Source organism: Pseudorasbora parva, chromosome 13, assembly GCF_024679245.1.
Source record: "Pseudorasbora parva isolate DD20220531a chromosome 13, ASM2467924v1, whole genome shotgun sequence".
NCBI lineage: Eukaryota > Metazoa > Chordata > Actinopteri > Cypriniformes > Gobionidae > Pseudorasbora > Pseudorasbora parva.
Genome location: NC_090184.1, coordinates 1,432,290 through 1,456,031, shown reverse-complemented (window position 1 = coordinate 1,456,031; position 23,742 = coordinate 1,432,290). Strand labels below are relative to the sequence as shown.

At 41.0% G+C, this 23,742-nt stretch overlaps 1 protein-coding gene across 3 annotated transcripts in view; it reads left to right on the top strand.

The window, feature by feature from the left end:
• Positions 1 to 23,742, top strand: part of mib2 (MIB E3 ubiquitin protein ligase 2) — a 119,616-nt gene that overhangs the window by 19,119 nt on the left and 76,755 nt on the right. The window contains exon 1 of one of the 3 annotated variants that reach the window (XM_067412900.1): positions 4,052 to 4,068. The exons of 1 other annotated variant lie outside the window; for it this stretch is intronic. Coding sequence is in view for 1 of the 2 variants with exons in the window: in XM_067412898.1 (XP_067268999.1) it covers positions 8,108 to 8,138 (31 nt within the window). In the remaining variant the exon portion in view is untranslated. Of the gene's footprint in view, positions 1 to 4,051; positions 4,069 to 8,068; positions 8,139 to 23,742 lie in introns of those variants that run through there. One more of the 3 variants, XM_067412898.1, reaches the window with a different exon arrangement.

Sequence of the window (23,742 nt, the reverse complement as noted above, 5' to 3'; positions counted from 1 at the left end):
AATATTATTGATTCATGATTCGGATCGCATGTCAAACTGCTGAAATCACGTGACATCGGCGATCCGAATCATGAATCAATTCGCTGATTCATAACCGTTTGAATCTTTATTTGAGGATTGAACACAAACGCGGAAGAGAAGCCAATGCTGAATAAAGTCGTAGTTTTTGTTATTTTTGGACCCAAATGTATTTTGGATGCTTCAAGAGACTCTAATTAACCCACTGATGTCTCATATGGACTACTGTGATGATGTTTTTATTCCCTTTCTGGACATGGACAGTATAGTGTGCATACACTTGCATACGCTCTCGGACTAAATATAAAATATCTTAAACTGTGTGTGAAGATGAACGGAGGTCTTATGGGTGTGGAGCGACATTAGGGAGAGGAGTTAATGACAGACATTTCATTTTTGGGGGAACTAACCCTTTAAGACTAAGATTATATATTTCGATAAGCTGTATGCCTCGTCTAGGGCTCAACTAACGGATTATTTTCTTGTTTTTCTATCTTTTGGAATGTTTTCATATGTTTTCCTGTTTTGAAGTCTTTAGCTCATGTGTGTATATATATTGAGATCCCACCTAATGTAGATTTATTATGGGATATGCGGTGCGTGTGTATTCCACTCTGAAGATGGGAGGGTTGTTCACACACACATCTGTCTTACATCAGATGCATTCAGCCCGTCCTCACAACAACGTCTGCTGACTTTAAAGGGGTGGTTGCATGTGATCTGACTTGTGTAACTTTAGTTAGTGTGTAATGTCGCTGCTTGAGCATAAACAGTATCAGCAAAGTTACAGCGCTGAACGTTCACTGCAAACGGAGATATTGTCTTTTAAAGTTACGGCAGTTTATTGCCTACAAAAATGGCCGCTTTGGACTACAACGACCTTCTTCCTGGGTTGGTGACATCGTAAACCCTCGCTAGTCTCCGCAGATGTGACTTCTGCCCGAAATGGGAAGGGGCGTGGCCTTAACCTGTGCTTCAGCCAATAAAAATACAGGAAACTACATTTGGCCATCTGACCAATCTAAAGGCATCTTTACACAGCAAACGCGGTACAGAAACCGATTCTGAAGCGGCATAAAATCCCAAAAATGTGCATTTACACAGACCGTTTAATCCTTCTCTGAAGCGGCATAAATGCATTTACACAGGAATTAAAATCGCGGGTAACAATGCGTTGAACATTATTTAAAACTACAGTTTTAACAAAGTGTTATAAATTAATTTAAAACAAATAATACAAATGTATAAAAATAGACCTAAAATAAAAATACGGAATTTTAAATCGTTTTTTTCTGCCTTCTATAAAGCGCTTAATTCTGTAGGTCTACTGTAATTCTGCAATTCTTCTATTGTAGGCTACAGTATAGTTATTTTATATTTCTTAATTAAATTGTGCCTGATTGATAACGCTAGAATGAAAGTATAGCCTACATTATTACGGGTAGAATACCGCATATTAAAAGAGGTTCAAAGTTTTTTTCAAAGAAACAGAAAGTCACTTTAGAGCATTCACAACATGTAGGCTAGGCTACAGGGGCGTCGCATCCGTGGGGGATACACCCACTCTTTTCTCGGTGACAGGTTTCAACACCCGCTCTTTTTCTGCAGTTTTTCCGCAGTTTTGCACAAACATCATAGCCTACTGCAGTCGCTCCCCCGTTTCTCTGACCGCTCTGTGTCTGCGCTCGCAGCGGCTGCTTCCCCTCCACACATAATACATATTTTTTATAGCTTAATGCTCTTTAAATATGTTGTTGCATTGTGAAAAGTTTCGGTGCATAGGACGGACCTGTCCGCGGTCGTTCTCCGTGGTTCTATAACATGAATCCGAATATTTGACAGTTCTGTCTAATTGTGAACAGAAAAACGTTACACGTCAATCCATTACCGATGATTTTTGTTCGCGTCTTTATTAAATAGGCCTATAGCCTACAGACAGTTAGGCTATTTAATTAAAAAATAATGTTAGGCTAATATTTAAACATAGCCTAACTATGACATTATAGTTTTCTTTAACCCTTTGTCCAACGAAATTAAGCGCCGGCGCATTCCGTTCCTTTATGACAGCGGGAACAACTCACTCTGTAATTTTTTGCCACATGATACAGATAGCCTAGGTGATATACATAATTATAAACTATACATTTTCTACTTTTATGTCACAATAACAACAAAGATTCTGGGAATATTGTTTATGCACTTCAAAATTTCCAAACGCTGTCTTAATTCATTTTTTTATTATTAGGCTAATAAAAATTGTTCAAAAGCATTTCTAAATTAAGGTAATATTTCCAAAAAAACGAATTTTTGAGCCAAAATAACGAAATGGTAAAAACTACCACCATGCAAATTAAATTTAGCCCTTCTCTGGCAGTTAGGCTACAACCCAACCGGGGAACAAACGGTAATAAGCTAAATGTTCTAAATAAATATGCACATAGCCTAATAATAATGATAATTAAAAAATACACAACTTTAAATAAATTCAAATATTGTACAATGTTGCTTATAGACAAATTAGCCTACAACCATAATGATTGAGTTGCTATAGCCTATTTCAAGTTGTTAGGCTGCACTATGCCTAAGGGAAAAATCCAAACTTCAGTCTATTTTAACGAAATGTAGGACAACAGATAGAATATATCAGAAAATATCAAATCTAATATAAAATATCGTTCTCTCCAAGAGATTATAATACTGGGTTGCAGTGACGCCGACTGGGTTAAGCATTTACCGTTTCTGAGGGGAAATGTTGCAGTGCGTTGATCTTGCCTGTCTTTTCAAAGGAAGATTACAAACGGGGAACACTAGTGGTTAGCTTGACGATGTGAGTACAGAAAGCATTTACTTTAATTCCTAGATAGTTTGTCTCCTTGCTGCTTCTTGATTCTCGCGCCTAGTGAGCTGGCTGACAGGCGGTTGTCATGACAATGATGTGGTTTAAGGCGGCACAAATTCGCGTTCATTTACACTGAATCAAAACCGCTTCTATGTCGCGTTTGATACTAGGGGCCGAGGTGGGTCAGACCCGGCATATTTTAAGTCTGCTTTAATGCGGCATCGCGTATTTACACAGAATTTTGAGCAGACACAGACCCGCGTTAGACCCGCCTTAACTCGGCTGTGTAAAGATGCCTTAAGACCATTGTGTTTTTCAGAGGGAGGGGCTTCAGAGAAGCAGGAAGCAGGTGTGGAATAAAGGGAGGATAGAAGAAAAATACAGCGTTTAAAAATAAAGAAGTATTAAGACATGATATACTGCGGCCCATAAACACAACCAAGCCTACACTGTAAAAAAAAAAAAAAAAAAAAGTTACCTGGTTTCCTTAAACTTTTCAGTTCATTGACATTAAAAATTTTAGTATATACAATGAATATTTTTAAGAAGTATCGACAACCTTTATTCAAATATTATTAAAAGATTTTGTAAGCATATTGGGTAATTGTGTGTTTTATTTGTGATGACGCATGATTTATCACATTATTATGTGGTTCTGAGACAATAATATTTTGAGTTTCTATTCTTTAAACCAATTTCCTTCATTGTATCAACTTAAATTTTTAATTTCAATAAACTCAATTTTAAGCCAGCTATGTTAGTTATTTTTTTAAAGTTATACCAACAATATTTTTTTACAGTGTAGAGAAAAACCACGGAACCACCCCTTTAAGGGCTTCTGCAGTGCAGCCGAGTTATTACAGCAACAAATGTGTGTGTGTGTGTGTGTGTGTGTGTGTGTGTGTCGCCTCCTCGGAGTCCTTGCCTGTCCCGTGTGGGATAATCTGTGCTGATAAGGCACACAGAGGACTAAAGGCTGGCATGGCAGCACATGGCTCCGGTCGAGGGCTGTGATTGGCTCAGCAGTATTTCCTGCAGTGTGTGTGAGCCTCGTGCCTTCACACACTTTCTGTCTCGGTCTGGTTTCGGCGTCTCTTGGCCTGGGATGGGATCAGCTGTCCATTGTGTTGTGAAGCATCTGCAGGACTTCATGGGCGTTTGATTGAGCATTACAGCTAAGACGAGAGGTCTGCTGCTCAGATTATAGGCCGGTTAGTTCATCTACTTTATAGCATGTGTTGGTATTTTTCCGGTAAATAGTTGTTCTAATGTAGCTCATCACTATAATGAGAGAAATGTTTGATTACACTTTAATTTAAGGTGTCCGTGTTTCAGTTTCCGAACTGACAACTAAACTAAATAACGTCATCTGCTAGACTAGAGGCTCTGGCACAATGCTGTTTGCTGCTGTCTATTTAAACACATTGAATTCATTATCTAATTCATTTGAATTATTGTATTAACAAATCTCCTGATTGAATGATTCAATGACATAAAGACTTCACTTGTTTCATTACTGGATGAATCAGTGTGTTTGAATGAGTCTCTTGAGTGAATGATTCAATGACTCACTCATAAAGACTTCACTTGTTTCTTTACTGGATGAATCAGTGTTTTTGAATGAGTCTCTTGAGTGAATGATTCAATGACTCACTCATAGAGACTTCACTTGTTCCTTTACTGGATGAATCAGTGTGTTTGAATGAGTCTCTTGAGTGAATGATTCAATGACTCACTCTTAAAGATTTCACTTGTTTCATTACTGAATGAATCAGTGTTTTTGAATGAGTCTCTTGAGTGAATGATTCAATGACTCACTCATAAAGACTTCACTTGTTCCTTTACTGGATGAATCAGTGTGTTTGAATGAGTCTCTTGAGTGAATGATTCAATGACTCACTCTTAAAGATTTCACTTGTTTCATTACTGGATGAATCAGTGTTTTTGAATGAGTCTCTTGAGTGAATGATTCAATGACTCACTCATTAAGACTTCACTTGTTTCATTACTGGATGAATCAGTGTTATTGAACAAATCGCTTAAGTGAATGACTCAATGAATCACTCATAGAGACTTTGCTTGTTTTATTACTGGATGAATCAGTTTTTTAACGAGTCTCTTGAGTGAATGATTCAATGACTCACTCATTAAGACTTCACTTGTTTCATTACTGATGAATCAGTGTTTTTGAACAAATCTCCTGAGTGAATGATTCAATGACTCACTCTTAAAGATTTCACTTGTTTCATTACTGAATGAATCAGTGTTTTTGAATGAGTCTCTTGAGTGAATGATTCAATGACTCACTCATTAAGACTTTGCTTGTTTCTTTACTGGATGAATCAGTGTTTTTGAATGAGTCTCTTGAGTGAATGACTCAATGAATCACTCATAGAGACTGCTTGTTTTATTACTGGATGAATCAGTTTTTCTGAAACTTTTCTCTTGAGTGAATGATTCAATGACTCATATTTCATCAGACTCTTGTCTCCATCTACTGGTGTGATGATGAAACTGATAAAATCTTTATTTGAAGCCTCAAGTTTCTTTCTAAGTGTGATTTGCTGTATTTTGATCTCTACCGTAGACATCAGTGTTTATATCTGAACTATAACCTTTTATCCAGTTCTTCTGTGATAGTCTGAATGATTGAGATATTGAGATAGTGATTGAAATAATGATCCTGTAGACGAATCACTGTCATTCAGAAAAAAGAGTGGGGTCGCCATCTTTTATTGGTTAATCATGCAGCTCTAGTGTTATTGTACATTTAAATATTAAGTTATAATAATAATTGCATCCACTTACTATTGGGGTAAGATCAGGGTTAGGGTTTGGTAAAGGGTCAGTTGCATGTAATTATGTATAATTTATAGTAACTAAATGTCACATGTAATCACGAAGAGTCATCTGAATGATAATTAGAGTTTGGGAAAATGTGCTTAACTGTCCTGATAATATTGTCTTAATGCTAAAATGATTGGTCTTAAAAATATCTAGATATTATAATATCATGCTGTTGTTCAGTTATTAACCATGATCAGATTTGTTCTAGTAAAAGAATGTGCTCAGTATCTATTGACGTGTCTCATCTCATGGAGCTGTCATTCTCATCTCATTATCAGTCAATATGATGAGTGGATTATTCGTAATGGGATGATGATGATGGATCCGCACGTGCCGTCCTAATCTGACCCTCAGCTTTACATGCACAACTTTTCTGAAGCTTGGAAAACGATTCACGAAGGTCTGATTTTACAAACTTATCCATCCTTCAGTGTTCATGGGAGTGGTCCAAGACTCTAGGACTTCTGTCGTACTTTAACCATCAACACACAAAACAAAAATTGACTGGATCAGAGGAGTTTATGTGGTTGATATTCAAAAGAGAAACGAATCTGTCTCTCACGGGTCAATTTGACCCCTTTAGGAACGATTGGAATGCTTCAGTACACTCAGAAAACCCTAAAAATACACACATTTCTAACTAAAAACGCTAAAACTTTACAAACAATGATTTTATAATGTCTACGTGTCTCTGAATGCATTCTGAAGAGAGAAACTCGAGAACTGGCTTTAGGACCCAGCGGAACCGCTCATCCGCTCCATATTGAGCTATAAGGCCATCTAGAGTCATGAAATATCATCTTACACCGTATTTACCTGAATATAAGGCAAGGTTTTGTGTCCTAAAAATAGGCTGAACTTAAATCTTAAAATAGATTTAACCCCTTTGAGGATAAATCACAACACAAGAGCCGCGCTCACACTGAGAAACGGCGCTAAACGTTCACAATGTTGTTTTTATATTTATAACATATGATACAATTAAACCACATCACATGACCAAGAGTGTGTTTTCCTGAAGACCATCACGACTGAAAATGACACTGATGTCATATGACGGCTCATTAGACAATTAATTAACATTTAGTCACTTACATTTTAAATGCAGTATTGACTGTTTTTGTTCTATTTCAGCAGCGGAAATTGATCCAAACATCAGAACCGTAACGCCTCTCACAGCAGCAGTTACTGAATGATTCCGCGTTTGAATGAATCGGTTGAATCAAATATTCATTTACCTGTTCATAAACGATTGCCTCATTCTTGAATGAATCAGTGAATCGTTTGAATGAATCATTTGGATGAATCGACTCAATGACTCACTCATTAAAACTCACCTGCTGCCCCCTACTGGTGGTTTAGTTTCATGTTTAAACATACTTTCTAAAAATTCTTATTTATCCAAAAATATAAATCTCTTAAAATTATTTAATGCATTTGTAATTTTTCAGTGTAAATTATTTAATTTGATTGGTAACATCCCTATAAGTGTCTTATTTTAAATAAATGTATAGAACAAATTCAAGAATATAATATAGGTTTAGGGGGGGAAAATGCCCTTTAAAAAAGGTAAACATATCACAAATATGCAGATTTCAATATGCTAAAGCTTAATGAACACTGGTGAGAATATTGCTTCAGAATAAATTACATTTACAACACAAAACAAATAAAAAATAAACCTTTTTTTTCCAGAGAAGCACATTTTTGAGTTATCATTAGAAAAAAAAATTCTGTTAAAAACCCAATTTTTTCCACAAAAACTTTTGTTTTCCCCCAAAAATAAGTCTGGAAAATGGGGAGTGGTCTTATATTCAGGGGCGTCTTCTATTCGGGTATATACTGTATTATTATTCCACAAGAGGTCGGCAGAGACAACCAATGTACGATATTCTAAGCTGAATTAAAAGGGTTATGCTTAAAATTATTTTAAATTTAAGTTGAACAAATGTGAAGAATGTATTTTTTATTTACTGACAACATCTAGTAATTTAAAGGAAACAAAGTAAAAAATAACAAAATAAGAAAGAAATAAGAAAATAAGCTTTCTGGACAATTTTTTTTTTAGGACTTCGGATCATTTTGACTTGTGAGAGAAGGATTGGGCATCCACAGTACTTCGATTTCGATTCACAAGCTTGGGATTTGTTTTTGATTCATTTACATTTGATATTGATTAATTGAGGCCTATCAGGTAGAGAAGTCTGCTTCAATGCTGAAGAGTGGCGTTAAATAAGTCCTGTACCCAGAAAAGTGTTGTCAACACGAGTATTGTGAAGGAAAATGTGCTCGTCATGTTTGTTCTGTGGCCAGATCTGCTCTTCCCATTAAGAGCAAAGTTCAGCCCAAAACAAACAGCTGTGTGTGGCTGAGAGTCTGAAGCGTTGAAGCAGAACGAGCTGGATGATTCGAAGTGGTCCGAAACGCACACGCTGTGAGTCTATCTGTGTATTTGTTCTACTAAGTGTTTGTAATTATTATCTGGTGCTCAAAGACTTTTGGTATGAAAGCATTTTTGTCCTATGAAGGAAAAATAAACAAGGTTAACTTTTTATCTCACAATTCTGGCTTTTTTCTCATAATTAGTGAGATCTAGATCTACATAGATTATCAGATCATAGCATTAATTTGAAATCTTTCTGTGAGACTGTAATTGGCTCTCGCTGAAGATCAAACGTGATGCGTAACACCAGAATGAACCTCATTGGCTCTCGCTGAAGATCAAACGTGATGCGTAACACCAGAATGAACCTCATTGGCTCTCGCTGAAGATCAAACGTGATGCGTAACACCAGAATGAACCTCAATGGCTCTCGCTGAAGATCAAACGTGATGCGTAACACCAGAATGATCCTCATTGGCTCTCGCTGAAGATCAAACGTGATGCGTAACACCAGAATGATCCTCATTGGCTCTCGCTGAAGCTCAAACGTGATGCGTAACACCAGAATGATCCTCATTGGCTCTCGCTGAAGATCAAACGTGATGCGTAACACCAGAATGATCCTCATTGGCTCTCGCTGAAGATCAAACGTGATGCGTAACACCAGAATGATCCTCATTGGCTCTCGCTGAAGATCAAACGTGATGCGTAACACCAGAATGATCCTCATTGGCTCTCGCTGAAGATCAAACGTGATGCGTAACACCAGAATGATCCTCATTGGCTCTCGCTGAAGATCAAACGTGATGCGTAACACCAGAATGAATCTCATTGGCTCTCGCTGAAGATCAAACGTGATGCGTAACACCAGAATGAACCTCATTGGCTCTCGCTGAAGATCAAACGTGATGCGTAACACCAGAATGATCCTCATTGGCTCTCGCTGAAGATCAAACGTGATGCGTAACACCAGAATGAACCTCATTGGCTCTCGCTGAAGATCAAACGTGATGCGTAACACCAGAATGAACCTCAATGGCTCTCGCTGAAGATCAAACGTTATGCGTAACACCAGAATGAACCTCATTGGCTCTCGCTGAGGATCAAACGTGATGCGTAACACCAGAATGATCCTCATTGGCTCTCGCTGAAGATCAAACGTGATGCGTAACACCAGAATGAACCTCATTGGCTCTCGCTGAAGATCAAACGTGATGCGTAACACCAGAATGAACCTCATTGGCTCTCGCTGAAGATCAAACGTTATGCGTAACACCAGAATGACCCTCATTGGCTCTCGCTGAAGATCAAACGTTATGCGTAACACCAGAATGAACCTCATTGGCTCTCGCTGAAGATCAAACGTTATGCGTAACACCAGAATGATCCTCATTGGCTCTCGCTGAAGATCAAACGTGATGCGTAACACCAGAATGATCCTCATTGGCTCTCGCTGAAGATCAAACGTGATGCGTAACACCAGAATGATCCTCATTGGCTCTCGCTGAAGATCAAACGTGATGCGTAACACCAGAATGATCCTCATTGGCTCTCGCTGAAGATCAAACGTGATGCGTAACACCAGAATGATCCTCATTGGCTCTCGCTGAAGCTCAAACGTGATGCGTAACACCAGAATGAACCTCAATGGCTCTCGCTGAAGATCAAACGTGATGCGTAACACCAGAATGATCCTCATTGGCTCTCGCTGAAGATCAAACGTGATGCGTAACACCAGAATGAACCTCATTGGCTCTCGCTGAAGATCAAACGTGATGCGTAACACCAGAATGAACCTCATTGGCTCTCGCTGAAGATCAAACGTGATGCGTAACACCAGAATGAACCTCATTGGCTCTCGCTGAAGCTCAAACGTGATGCGTAACACCAGAATGAACCTCATTGGCTCTCGCTGAAGCTCAAACGTGATGCGTAACACCAGAATGATCCTCATTGGCTCTCGCTGAAGATCAAACGTGATGCGTAACACCAGAATGAACCTCATTGGCTCTCGCTGAAGATCAAACGTGATGCGTAACACCAGAATGAACCTCATTGGCTCTCGCTGAAGATCAAACGTGATGCGTAACACCAGAATGATCCTCATTGGCTCTCGCTGAAGATCAAACGTGATGCGTAACACCAGAATGACCCTCATTGGCTCTCACTGAAGCTCAAACGTGATGCGTAACACCAGAATGAACCTCATTGGCTCTCGCTGAAGATCAAACGTGATGCGTAACACCAGAATGAACCTTATTGGCTCTCGCTGAAGATCAAACGTGATGCGTAACACCAGAATGAACCTCATTGGCTCTCGCTGAAGATCAAACGTGATGCGTAACACCAGAATGAACCTCATTGGCTCTCGCTGAAGATCAAACGTGATGCGTAACACCAGAATGAACCTCATTGGCTCTCGCTGAAGATCAAACGTGATGCGTAACACCAGAATGATCTTCATTGGCTCTCGCTGAAGATCAAACGTGATGCGTAACACCAGAATGATCCTCATTGGCTCTCGCTGAAGATCAAACGTGATGCGTAACACCAGAATGATCCTCATTGGCTCTCGCTGAAGATCAAACGTGATGCGTAACACAAGAATGATCCTCATTGGTTCTCGCTGAAGCTCAAACGTGATGCGTAACACCAGAATGATCCTCATTGGCTCTCGCTGAAGCTCAAACGTGATGCGTAACACCAGAATGATCCTCATTGGCTCTCGCTGAAGCTCAAACGTGATGCGTAACACGAGAATGATCCTCATTGGTTCTCGCTGAAGCTCAAACATGATGCGAAACACCAGAATGATCCTCATTGGCTCTCGCTGAAGCTCAATCGTGATGCGTAACACCAGAATGAACCTCATTGGCTCTCGCTGAGGCTCAAACGTGATGCGTAACACCAGAATGATCCTCATTGGCTCTCAAGAAGCTCAAACGTGATGCGTAACACCAGAATGATCCTCATTGGCTCTCAAGAAGCTCAAACGTGATGCGTAACATGAGAATGATCCTCATTGGCTCTCGCTGAAGATCAAACGTGATGCGTAACACCAGAATGATCCTCATTGGCTCTCAAGAAGCTCAAACGTGATGCGCAACACCAGAATGATCCTCATTGGCTCTCAAGAAGCTCAAACGTGATGCGTAACATGAGAATGATCCTCATTGGCTCTCGCTGAAGATCAAACGTGATGCGTAACACCAGAATGATCCTCATTGGCTCTCGCTGAAGCTCAAACGTGATGCGTAACATGAGAATGATCCTCATTGGCTCTCGCTGAAGATCAAACGTGATGCATAACACCAGAATGATCCTCATTGGCTCTCAAGAAGCTCAAACGTGATGCGCAACACCAGAATGATCCTCATTGGCTCTGAAGAAGCTCAAACGTGATGCGTAACATGAGAATGATCCTCATTGGCTCTCGCTGAAGATCAAACGTGATGCGTAACACCAGAATGATCCTCATTGGCTCTCGCTGAAGCTCAAACGTGATGCGTAACACGAGAATGAACCTCATTGGCCCTCAAGAAGCTCAAACGGGATGCGTAACATGAGAATGAACCTCATTGGCTCTCAAGAAGCTCAAACGTGATGCGTAACACCAGAATGAACCTCATTGGCTCTCGAGAAGCTCAAACGTGATGCGTAACACGAGAATGAACCTCATTGGCTCTCAAGAAGCTCAAACGGGATGCGTAACACCAGAATGAACCTCATTGGCTCTCAAGAAGCTCAAACGGGATGCGTAACACAAGAATGAACCTCATTGGCTCTCGCTGAAGCTCAAACGGGATGCGTAACACGAGAATGAACCTCATTGGCTCTCGCTGAAGCTCAAACGTGATGCGTAACACCAGAATGAACCTCATTGGCTCTCGAGAAGCTCAAACGTGATGCGTAACACGAGAATGAACCTCATTGGCTCTCAAGAAGCTCAAACGGGATGCGTAACACGAGAATGATCCTCATTGGCTCTCGCTGAAGCTCAAACGTGATGCGTAACACGAGAATGAACCTCATTGGCTCTCGCTGAAGCTCAAACGGGATGCGTAACACGAGAATGAACCTCATTGGCTCTCGAGAAGCTCAAACGTGATGCGTAACACCAGAATGAACCTCATTGGCTCTCGCTGAGGCTCAAACGTGATGCGTAACACCAGAATGATCCTCATTGGCTCTCAAGAAGCTCAAACGTGATGCGTAACACCAGAATGATCCTCATTGGCTCTCAAGAAGCTCAAACGTGATGCGTAACACCAGAATGATCCTCATTGGCTCTCAAGAAGCTCAAACGTGATGCGTAACATGAGAATGATCCTCATTTGCTCTCAAGAAGCTCAAACGTGACGCGTAACACCAGAATGAACCTCATTGGCTCTCGCTGAAGATCAAACGTGATGCGTAACACGAGAATGATCCTCATTGGCTCTCAAGAAGCTCAAACGTGATGCGTAACACGAGAATGATCCTCATTGGCTCTCAAGAAGCTCAAACGTGATGCGTAACACCAGAATGAACCTCATTGGCTCTCACTGAAGCTCAAACGTGATGCCTAACACCAGAATGACCCTCATTGGTTTTCGCTGAAGATCAAACGTGATGCCTAACACCAGAATGACCCTCATTGGCTCTCGCTGAAGATCAAACGTGATGCGTAACACCAGAATGATCCTCATTGGCTCTCGCTGAAGATCAAACGTGATGCCTAACACCAGAATGACCCTCATTGGCTCTCGCTGAAGATCAAACGTGATGCGTAACACCAGAATGATCCTCACTGGCTCTCGCTGAAGATCAAACGTGATGCGTAACACCAGAATGACCCTCATTGGCTCTCGCTGAAGATCAAACGTGATGCGTAACACCAGAATGATCCTCATTGGCTCTCGCTGAAGATCAAACGTGATGCGTAACACCAGAATGATCCTCATTGGCTCTCGCTGAAGCTCAAACGTGATGCGTAACACCAGAATGATCTTCATTGGCTCTCAAGAAGCTCAAACGTGATGCGTAACACCAGAATGAACCTCATTGGCTCTCAAGAAGCTCAAACCTGATGCGTAACACGAGAATGATCCTCATTGGCTCTCAAGAAGCTCAAACGTGATGCGTAACACCAGAATGATCCTCATTGGCTCACGCTGAAGCTCAAACGTGATGCCTAACACCAGAATGATCCTCATTGGCTCTCAAGAAGCTCAAACGTTATGCGTAACACCAGAATGAACCTCATTGGCTCTCAAGAAGCTCAAACGTGATGCGTAACACCAGAATGAACCTCACTGGCTCTCGCTGAAGATCAAACGTGATGCGTAACACCAGAATGACCCTCATTGGGTCTCAAGAAGCTCAAACGTGATGCGTAACACCAGAATGATCCTCATTGGCTCTTGCTGAAGATCAAACGTGATGCGTAACACCAGAATGAACCTCATTGGCTCATGCTGAAGCTCAAACGGGATGCGTAACACCAGAATGACCCTCATTGGCTCTCGCTGAAGCTCAAACGTGATGCGTAACACCAGAATGAACCTCATTGGCTCTCGCTGAAGCTCAAACGTGATGCGTAACACCAGAATGAACCTCATTGGCTCTCGCTGAAGATCAAACGTGATGCCTAACACCAGAATGACCCTCATTGGCTCACGCTGAAGCTCAAACGGGATGCGTAACACCAGAATGACCCTCATTGGCTCTCGCTGAAGCTCAAACGTGATGCGTAACACCAGAATGAACCTCATTGGCTCTCGCTGAAGCTCAAACGTGATGCGTAACACGAGAATGAATCTCACTGGCTCTCGCTGAAGCTCAAACGTGATGCGTAACACCAGAATGAACCTCATTGGCTCTCGCTGAAGATCAAACGTGATGCCTAACACCAGAATGACCCTCATTGGCTCTCGCTGAAGATCAAACGTGATGCGTAACACCAGAATGATCCTCATTGGCTCTCGCTGATGCTCAAACGTGATGCGTAACACCAGAATGGTCCTCATTGGCTCTCGCTGAAGATCAAACGTGATGCGTAACACCAGAATGACCCTCATTGGCTCTCGCTGAAGATCAAACGTGATGCGTAACACCAGAATGATCCTCATTGGCTCTCGCTGAAGATCAAACGTGATGCGTAACACCAGAATGATCCTCATTGGCTCTCGCTGAAGTTCAAACGTGATGCGTAACACCAGAATGATCCTCATTGGCTCTCGCTGAAGATCAAACGTGATGCGTAACACCAGAATGAACCTCATTGGCTCTCGCTGAAGCTCAAACGTGATGCCTAACACCAGAATGACCCTCATTGGCTCTCGCTGAAGCTCAAACGTGATGCGTAACACCAGAATGATCCTCATTGGCTCTCGCTGAAGCTCAAACGTGATGCGTAACACCAGAATGAACCTCATTGGCTCTCGCTGAAGCTCAAACGTGATGCGTAACACCAGAATGGTCCTCATTGGCTCTCGCTGAAGATCAAACGTGATGCGTAACACCAGAATGATCCTCATTGGCTCTCGCTGAAGTTCAAACGTGATGCGTAACACCAGAATGACCCTCATTGGCTCTCGCTGAAGATCAAACGTGATGCGTAACACCAGAATGACCCTCATTGGCTCTCGCTGAAGATCAAACGTGATGCGTAACACCAGAATGAATCTCACTGGCTCTCGCTGAAGCTCAAACGTGATCCGTAACACCAGAATGAACCTCATTGGCTCTCGCTGAAGATCAAACGTGATGCCTAACACCAGAATGACCCTCATTGGCTCTCGCTGAAGATCAAACGTGATGCGTAACACCAGAATGATCCTCATTGGCTCTCGCTGAAGATCAAACGTGATGCGTAACACCAGAATGAACCTCATTGGCTCTCGCTGAAGATCAAACGTGATGCCTAACACCAGAATGACCCTCATTGGCTCTCGCTGAAGATCAAACGTGATGCGTAACACCAGAATGATCCTCATTGGCTCTCGCTGATGCTCAAACGTGATGCGTAACACCAGAATGGTCCTCATTGGCTCTCGCTGAAGATCAAACGTGATGCGTAACACCAGAATGATCCTCATTGGCTCTCGCTGAAGTTCAAACGTGATGCGTAACACCAGAATGACCCTCATTGGCTCTCGCTGAAGATCAAACGTGATGCGTAACACCAGAATGACCCTCATTGGCTCTCGCTGAAGATCAAACGTGATGCGTAACACCAGAATGAATCTCACTGGCTCTCGCTGAAGCTCAAACGTGATGCGTAACACCAGAATGAACCTCATTGGCTCTCGCTGAAGATCAAACGTGATGCCTAACACCAGAATGACCCTCATTGGCTCTCGCTGAAGATCAAACGTGATGCGCAACACCAGAATGAACCTCATTGGCTCTCACTGAAGCTCAAACGTGATGCGTAACACCAGAATGATCCTCATTGGCTCTCGCTGAAGATCAAACGTGATGCGTAACACCAGAATGATCCTCATTGGCTCTCGCTGAAGCTCAAACGTGATGCGTAACACCAGAATGAACCTCATTGGCTCTCGCTGAAGCTCAAACGTGATGCGTAACACCAGAATGAACCTCATTGGCTCTCGCTGAAGCTCAAACGTGATGCGTAACACCAGAATGAACCTCATTGGCTCTCAAGAAGCTCAAACATGATGCGTAACACGAGAATGAACCTCATTGGCTCTCGCTGAAGCTCAAATGTGATGCATAACACCAGAATGAACCTCATTGGCTCTCGCTAGGGCTGGACAATAATTCAATATCAATATATATCGCGATATAATTTTTTTCAATAACGGTGATATGATTTTTAAACACATTTCCGATATTTCGATAAATACATTACAGCATTCCTCACTGACTGACGTTCAGGGCGCAGCCGTCAGAAAGAGCAGAACATGATTGGCTACTTGCGCGATGACGTACACCACAGAAACGCAGCCAGTGCTCAGCAGCAGTAGGCTGATTGATCCAACGCGGCAAGTTTTAGCTACAAAAAGAGTTTCCCTGACCGCAACACAAATGTGACTGAACTTCCACAAGTAAGGAGAAAGAAATAGTTGATAAGAGAAGAAAGACTAACATTAATTCAGTGGGGTGGAAGTGGTTCGGCGTGTCCCCCGCACTTTTAATAAAGTGTATTTTCATCCCCCGCACTTTTACTGGGTCTCACCGGTCCTAGTCGACCCGCTGCGAGCGGGTTTCCAAACGGCGTTACCTGGAGCGAGGGCGGGCAAGTTAACAGGGACGCTATAGACCGCTTTCTCTAACCTCAGTTGATTGCGCGCTTCTTGAGGTCACGGGCAAGTGTAGCCTATACATAGAAACCAACGTGAATACATCACGATTTAATTTCAGAGACAAAAAATAATCTATGCATGACCTGTCATTTTATTCGTATCTAAATATGAGGAGGACGCTCTCTCACAGAAAGTCCAAAAGCGGATTCGTAGAAACTTACTGTCGCGCTGGAGCTGCAGCTGAAACAATCGTTATGAGCTGAAAGGTGACGACGGCAGACGATTGCGACAATATGAAAGCAATGAAGGAGCATCATGAGCAACAAAACTGTTTTCAACACTGATAATAATCATAAATGTTTGTTGAGCATCAAATCCTAATATGAGAATGATGAGTGACACTGAAGACTGGAGTAATGATGATAAATTCAGCTTTGATCACAGAAATAAATGACACTTTACTATATATTCACGTAGTGAACAGATGATGTAGATCAGAATAATATTTCACTGTTACGTTTTTTACTGCATTTTTAATTAAATAAATGCAGCATTACATATATGCTATAGTTTTGCATAAATGGAAAATAGAGCGCTTTGAATTGTTCTTCACTGAAATTTAAAACTTTAAAAAAAATGCTCAATAAACTGCGTCTGTGGCATATGAGCGCTGTACGCTGTGAAGCAGATCCACCATCTGAAGAAGATCCACCTGCTAGAGTATTCAGGCTGAATCCTGGCTGAAGCACTTTTGTTTAATCTATATTAAGAATAATATAATCAGCCTATGTTGTAGTTTAAACTTAAAGATATTTATATTAATAAAGTGAGAGTCTTATGTTTATTTGATGTTGATTTCACATTTCTTTTTCATATAAAGGCTAAATACAAATAAAAGGTGAACATTAATTTATTTGTACTGGTTTTATTTCTAAAAAATGATATAGTTTTATAGGAGGACTATTCATAGACTTGGCCAATACATTTTTCAGAAGTTTGTAGGTACAGACATCCTTTGTGGCAGTTCTTAGTAGTTTTTTCTAAAGCTTTTATATAGTTCATATCGATATCGGAATTATATCGTATCGACCGAAATTAAGAAAAATATTGTGATATGAATTTTGGCCATATCGTCCAGCCCTAGCTCTCGCTGAAGCTCAAATGTGATGCATAACACCAGAATGATCCTCATTGGCTCTCGCTGAAGCTCAAACGTGATGCATAACACCAGAATGATCCTCATTGGCTCTCGCTGAAGCTCAAACGTGATGCATAACACCAGAATGATCCTCATTGGCTCTCGCTGAAGCTCAAACGTGATGCATAACACCAGAATGGTCCCAGCATCCCATTGACTCCCATTCATTTTAGCGTCACTTCGACAGTGAATAACTTTACATCAGAGGCGTTTAAAGACTCCATTTGTCTGTTGTTTATTCCTAAAGAAACACGACAATGCATAAAAGGCTCCGTTACCTTGTATCTTACACTGTAAATCTTTTGCTGTCTATGAGGCAGTCAGGGGGACGTGGAGACATAATGTCTGATAAAGTCAAGGAGGAAGAATGGGGAGAAGCCTACACTAGAAGAATGTGTACTAGAAGACCTACAGCTGTCAGACCGGAGGCTCACGTCACATCTACGTCCTCCGGCTCAGCCATCAGGAAGGGATGCTTCTAACTGACTTCACTTGTCGCCTTTGGAAGTCTATGGGGTCGCTGTGCCCATTTCTTTTACTGTCGGCGATTCTGACTAGAACTGAGTATGACCACGTCAGGCGATGTTTCTCCAACACATTTCGTAGCCGGTGTTTTATGAGCAGTGTGTGTGTGTGTTTTGGCTGCGTGTGGAGGGCTGATGTAATCCCCTTTAGTGTGCTGTTTATCCTGGATGAGTATTGATTTATCTTCCCTCTCTTTAAACTGCACATGTGTGATGAAAGCCAGCTCTGCCAATCCTTCTGCTCAAACCAACCAAAGTACGACTTGTGTCATTCCAGCGCAAATATACGGGGCAGCTCTTATGCCTTTTCTCTTTTTTCTTTGATATTTTCATAACTTGGTTATCCCTCAGGGATCAACGCCAAGGATTTTTTTCTTCTAAGCCAGTCCGTCCATTAGTTTAAATTTAATTGTGTTTGACCCATGCAATAATATTCATCAGGGCTCGACATTAAGCCTGTTCATTCACTTATCCGAGTAAAAAATTAGCTTGTCCGGAATTTTTTGTGTGTGTTGCAAATATGATTTATTCTGAAGCAGTATTCTCACCAGTGTTCAAACGGCTTTGGCATATTTAAATCTGCATATTTGTGATATTTTTACCTTTTATAAAGGGCATTTTCCCCTAATCTTATTAAATATAGGCTATGATTTAGGTTTCATATTATATTCTTAAATTTGATCTGTACATTCAATTAGAATAACTGCGTTCACACCGCCGGCGGCGAGAGCGGCAAGGTGGCCGGAAGTCATTCATTATCAACAGGAGCTCCAGTGAGAGCGGCGCGTCTCGGACGATTTGGCCGTGAAGGAGAGTTGAAATCAGCTCAACTTTATGGTAATGAGCTATGATGCAGTTCGGCGGCAACCAATGGGAATTTAGAAGTGCTCCGCTTGAGAGAAACCCAGAGAACGCAGGCATATAAACTTCGGTTCCGACCACATTAGTTCCCAAAGCAAAATGTAAGAGAAGTTGATCATTGCGGTGCGGGTTTCCTTATCATTTATGATGAGATCATTCATAGTGATGTGAAATTTGTTTACACTATTTTATAGGCGCTAGAACGCTCGTTTTTCAGCGGAGGTGCAATTCATTTTTACTTTCACATTTAAACGATTTCATGAGGTCAACTTATACCCTACTTGTGGTCAGTCTGTCCATCAACATGCTTGTTTGATTTGCGGCCTCTTTAAATACAGTTTAAAAAAAGAAAAAACATTCGATCTACGTCAGAGCGGCAGCGCGTCCGCGAAGCTTTCTACCGCGTCGTTATTAGGGCGGCAAGAACGAATTTTGACGCTCTCGCCGGTGGCGGTGTGAACACACGGTCAGACACTATAGGGATGTGTTACCAGTCAAACTTAATAATTTACGTAGAAAAATTACAACTGCATTAAATAATGTTATGAGATTTTGTATTTTTGAATAAACAAATGTGACCAGTCACGGAAAGTAGGGGCACAAGTCAGTTCTGGGGCATTTTGAGTTATTCACAGATTCTGAAAGTGTAGTCTCCAAGCTTTCCAACGATGTGTAACACATGGGAATCTGATCATATTTGGAGAAGTTGTGTCCATCTGAATGTAGGCCTTTAGAAAAGTGTAAACGAGAGAAAACAGCCTCTGAAGTTTTGCAGTTCTCACCTGCTGGGACTGACAATAGGGCTCATTTACATCTCATTTAGATAAGCCACACCCCCTGTAAAGCTGCACGGTTGCTAGTAACGACAGAAGCAACGGGAAAAATCGGACCGCATACTACTAATAATAAAGATACTAACATTACCATCTAAAAGCCCATTATAGTAATGGGGTTTATGGCAAAGTGATACGATGCTAACGATTACAATTAAAACGACAGTTAAGAACAATAGGTAGGTATGGGAAGGTCTAAACTAGGGCTGCACGATTAATCGAAATCGAACCGCAATCGCGATTTGGCTTGTGTGTGATTATGAAAGCTCAAAGGCTGCGATTTTAATTAAATAAATAAATGCCCAGTGTGTTAGCGAAGAGCGGCTCTGTAATAAACGCTGCTCCGTCTGAAAGACTGCGAGTTTGAGTCCCTTATAACGTGCGTTTGAAAAAGCAACATGAGTCAAACATCTTCACAAACTAGTGAAGCGTTCATAAACCTGTTCAACAAAAGACGTTTAATAACATGTTTTACGTCAGTTCATATCGTCAGACAAGTGTGTGTGAGCTGATGTGGCTTCACACCGCACGCGAATGACGCGAATAAATTGCGCTATTCGCGCGAAGTTGGACGCGTGAACATTTTGAATCCATTCGCTTCATTCGCGCGTCAAATTCGCTTCATTCGCGTGTGACATTCACTACACAACAGACGCGAATTCGCGTCATGGGAGGGGGTTCTGCTAGTCATTTTGACTGGGTCACTTGACTTCTTTTCTGTAAAAAAATACTACTGTTAATGTGTGACAAAACGTAGTTTGAAGACTTTTTCAGGCGATAATATTGTTGTTTAATGCTCAAATCTGTGTTTTTTTATACAAAAAGTGCTCATTCGCGTGTGACATTCACTACACAACAGACGCAAATTCGCGTCATGGGAGGGGGTTCTGCCAGGCAGCGGCAGTCGGCAGAAAGACTATCCGAGTTAAGGCTGCTCTCACCGGGGTTGATGAGCGCTGAGCTCCGGTGATCGCCTGGGTCTCACACCTCCGAAAACACCAGATCAAATTTTCAAATAGGAGCTCTCTTAATAAATAAATCACATATTTGAGCTTTAAACAACTACATTCTCGCCTGAAAAACTATTAAAAGTACATTTTGTGACACAATAGAGTAGTATTTTTAAATTACTCTGGCCTCGGGGTTCCCCTATGGGTTTCCCATCCGTCACTTCACCACGTGACAGCAGTAGCAGGCTCCTCATTGGTTAACGCGGCGCGAATATCCGCCAAAGTTCAGATTTTTCAACTTGAGCGATTCGCGTGTTTCGCGCGAATCACGCGTTCAAAACGCTCAATTCGTGTGATCATTGCCGCTTCATTCGCGCGAATCGCGCCGCCTCATTCGCGCGAATCGCGCCGCAGAAAGCCTATTCGCGTCTCTGCATTGACTTAACATGTAAATCACTCGCGCGAATCGCGTCATTCGCGTGCGGTGTGAACGCAGCATGAGGCAGACGATGCGTTCTTTTATAGTATTCTATCTCAATCTGCACTGCATTATGATACACTTTGTTATTATGAAAATACCCTTGACGGCTTGAAGAACTCAAATACTCCATATTTTGCTGCAGTCGTGTTTATTGTCGTCATGTTTAATCAAAGCATCTCTATCTTCTGTTTACACAGCGTTAGCTTCACATCATGGATTTCCTGAAAGCTAAAACTAACGGCATTACTTCTCTGACGCAAATGTGGCGTTTTCCGCTCGAGGGCGCCCTCTGGCTTTCAGTATGAATTAAAAACGTTGGCTAATCAATAATAATAAATTATTATTATATAAAAAATAAAATATATATATATATATATATATATATATATATATATATATATATATATATATATATATATATATATATATATATATATATATATAATTACAATAACTCCTTAGGCTTAGACCTTTCTAATGTTTTTTAGTCATAGGCTGTCTGCATATTAATAGGTAACCCAGCAGTTTTTTTTTTTTTTTTGTAAAATAAGTTTTCTTTAAAATATTACAAAATAATAATAATAATTAGTATTATATTGTTATATTTATTCTGACATACTCTTTTTTATTTGTAATTATGAAAATGTTATTGTAATGGTAATATTTCTTATTTTTACAAATATTTTTAGCAGTAATAATAATCATAATAATTATTATTAGTCACATTAATATAAAAACATAAAATGTTATATACACACGCTTTTGATTTGTAAAAAATAATAATAACAATAATCGCATTTTAAATCGCAATCGCAATTTTACCCAGAATAATCGCAATTATATATTTTCCCCAAATCGTGCAGCCCTAGTCTAAACATGAGATAACGTGTGTGTGTGTTCTTAGAATGAACACAAAACGACAAACGGCGGTGTTTATGGAAACACACCCCATAAGAAACAGAAAAGTATTCTTGCAAATCTCGTTGCCTCCAATGAAATAAGTCGTTCCGGCACACTTTCTGTCTGCCGGGGTCTCAGTGGATGTACTGGGCGTCTGTTCAAAGGGGATAAAGACAGAGGAATGGCTCAACTCTTTAACCGTGGCTGTAGTGTAGGGGTAAGGCACATGTCATTAAGTTCTGACGCAACTCCATCAGAGGTTCGAATCCGCCTTTTGCCACACTCTCTCTACTCCCTTTTCCCATCACATATCAGATCGGAAAGGCATTTATTTTCAAAAAGAATTGAGAAAATATTAGAAAAGTGGAAATAAAGCATCTAACGTGTTTATTAATACGTGTTTCTCGGTTAAAGAGTGTGGCAAAAGGCAGATTCGAACCTCTGATCGAGTTGCGTCAAAACTTGATACCATGCGCCTTACCCCTACACTACAGCCCCGGTTAAAGAGTTGACCCATTTCTCTGTCTTTATCCCCGTCAAATGTTACTATCGATATCGCCTCTGATTTCTTACGGTCCAACTCGTCTGACGGCTGTCTGATACATTCTTCCTCTTCTTCATCTTCGCTCAGTTGTAGATTAGGGTATTATTCAGTCTTATTATGCCGCTTTCATCGTCGCTCAGATCATCTCTACAGCCGGCCAGAGCGCTGCATTAATGATTAGCCATGCGTCCCTTGGAGGGCGGAGCAATAACACAAGCCAGGATGGAAATACACACAGACAAAACAAGGCGATTTCAACCTCAAAAGATACGCTTTTAAATATACCATTAATGCCATCTCAAACACGGAGAGGCTTCTTAGTGATTTCAACTAACAGATTCTGCAAAAAAGCGAAAATCACATAATTTGAAAAAAAGAAAACGCTTCTTTCCCATTTTGCTCAATAGTAGAGCTGCCGACTTGTGTCCCTGTTTTCCGTGACGGGTCACAAATAAGAAATGTTGGAAAGTATGTTTAAAACATGAGACTAAATCACCAGTAGGTGGCAGCAGGTGAATCTTAATGAGTGAGTCATTGAGTCGATTCATCCAAACGATTCACTCAAACGGCTGTTTAATCCAAACGATTCACTCAAACGGCTGATTCATCCAAACGATTCACTTAAACAGCTGGTTCATCCAAACGATTGACTCAAACAGCTGATTCATCTAAACGATTCACTCAAACAGCTGATTCATCCAAACGATTCACTCAAACGGCTGATTCATGCAAACGATTCACTCAAACGGCCGATTCATCCAAACGATTCACTCAAATGGCCGATTCATCCAAACAGTTCACTCAAATGGCACATTCATCCAAACGATTCACTCAAATGGCCGATTCATCCAAATGATTCACTCAAACAGCTGGTTCATCCAAACGATTGACTCAAATGGCTGATTCATCCAAACGATTCACTCAAACAGCTGATTCATCCAAACGATTCACTCAAACGGCTGATTCATCCAAACGATTCACTTAAACAGCTGGTTCATCCAAACGATTGACTCAAACAGCTGATTCATCTAAACGATTCACTCAAACAGCTGATTCATCCAAACGATTCACTCAAACGGCTGATTCATGCAAACGATTCACTCAAACGGCCG